At 58.9% G+C, this 1,213-nt stretch overlaps 1 protein-coding gene across 1 annotated transcript; it reads left to right on the plus strand.

Moving 5' to 3' along the window:
* Positions 1-2: 2 nt before the first annotated feature.
* On the plus strand, positions 3-682 carry LOC105532823 (armadillo repeat-containing protein 7-like; the record flags this gene model as incomplete). Its single annotated transcript, XM_011971116.1, has 2 exons — positions 3-416; positions 500-682. Coding segments are annotated over exons 1-2 (274 nt in total), but the record flags the coding sequence as incomplete, so codon positions are not given.
* Positions 683-1,213: the final 531 nt, after the last annotated feature.

A 1,213-nucleotide genomic window follows, 5' to 3' on the forward strand; every position in this document is an offset into this window, starting at 1 on the left:
CTGGAACCGAGCCCGGCAGCCGGGGACTGGGCGCCAGTACCCACTCCGCCAGCCCCAACCCGCAGATGGTTCCCTGTCTCCCGCGCCCCAATTTCGATTTTCAGACCCAACTCCTACAGGATTCTGAGACCCCGGCCCATCTCCCCACATTCCATTTCCAGCTGCAAATTACTGCAGAGTCTGAACCCAAGAAAGAAACCCGTTTGCCGTCCCCGCGTCTTCCCTCGCCAGACAGGTGGAGAGTGGGTGAGGGTCTCGCTCGGCTTTCCCCCTGCACCTTTCCCACCCTCCCGCCCGTCCCTGGGGGTCCTCCGTCACGCCGGCCATGGCCCAGAAGCCGAAGGTGGACCCCCACGTCGGGCGTTTGGGATACTTGCAGGCGCTGGTCACGGAATTCCAGGAGACCCAGAGCCAAGGTGAGAGCCACGGTGGGACCAGGTGGCAGGGTCGGCTGTGACCGCCGCCCGGACCTGGCTCCAGTGCCGCTTTCCCGTTGCAGACGCCAAGGAGCAAGTCCTCGCCAACCTCGCCAACTTCGCTTATGACCCCAGCAACTACGAGTATCTGCGGCAGCTGCAGGTCCTGGATTTATTTCTCGATTCGCTGTCGGAGGAGAACGAGACCCTGGTGGAGTTTGCTATTGGTAAGGGCTGGGCCCGTTCGCTGGGCCGGGGTGAGATAAGTGAGTTAGAAGTGAGCCCTTGGGGCCTGGCGTGGTGGCTCACACATGTAATCCCAGCACTTTGGGAAGCCGAGGCGGGGGGGATCACCTGAGGTCTGGAGTTCGAGACCAGCCTGGCCAACATGGCAAAACCTCGTCTCTACTAAAAGTACAAAAATTAGCTGGGCATGGTGGCGAGTGCCTGTAATCCCAGCTAAGCGGGAGCAAAAATTAGCCGCACACAGTGGTGTGCACCTGTAGGCCCAGCTACTCTGGAGGCCGAAGCAGGAGGATTGCTTGAGTCTGGGAGGCAGAGGCCAAAGTGAGCTGAGACTGCACCACTGCACTCCAGCCTGGGTGACAGAGTGAGACCATGTCTCAAAAAAAGATGTTTTAAAAAGAGCAGTTTTGTAGCCAGGCGCGGTGGCACACGCCTGTAATCCCAGCACTTTGGGAGCCCGAGGCAGGCGGATCACCTGAGATCAGGAGTTCGAGACCAGTCTGGCCAACATGATGAAACCCCATCTCTAACTAAAAATACAAAAATTAGCC

The sequence above is a fragment of the Mandrillus leucophaeus genome, unplaced genomic scaffold (genome assembly GCF_000951045.1).
Source record: "Mandrillus leucophaeus isolate KB7577 unplaced genomic scaffold, Mleu.le_1.0 Scaffold9877, whole genome shotgun sequence".
Classification (NCBI taxonomy): Eukaryota; Metazoa; Chordata; class Mammalia; order Primates; family Cercopithecidae; genus Mandrillus; species Mandrillus leucophaeus.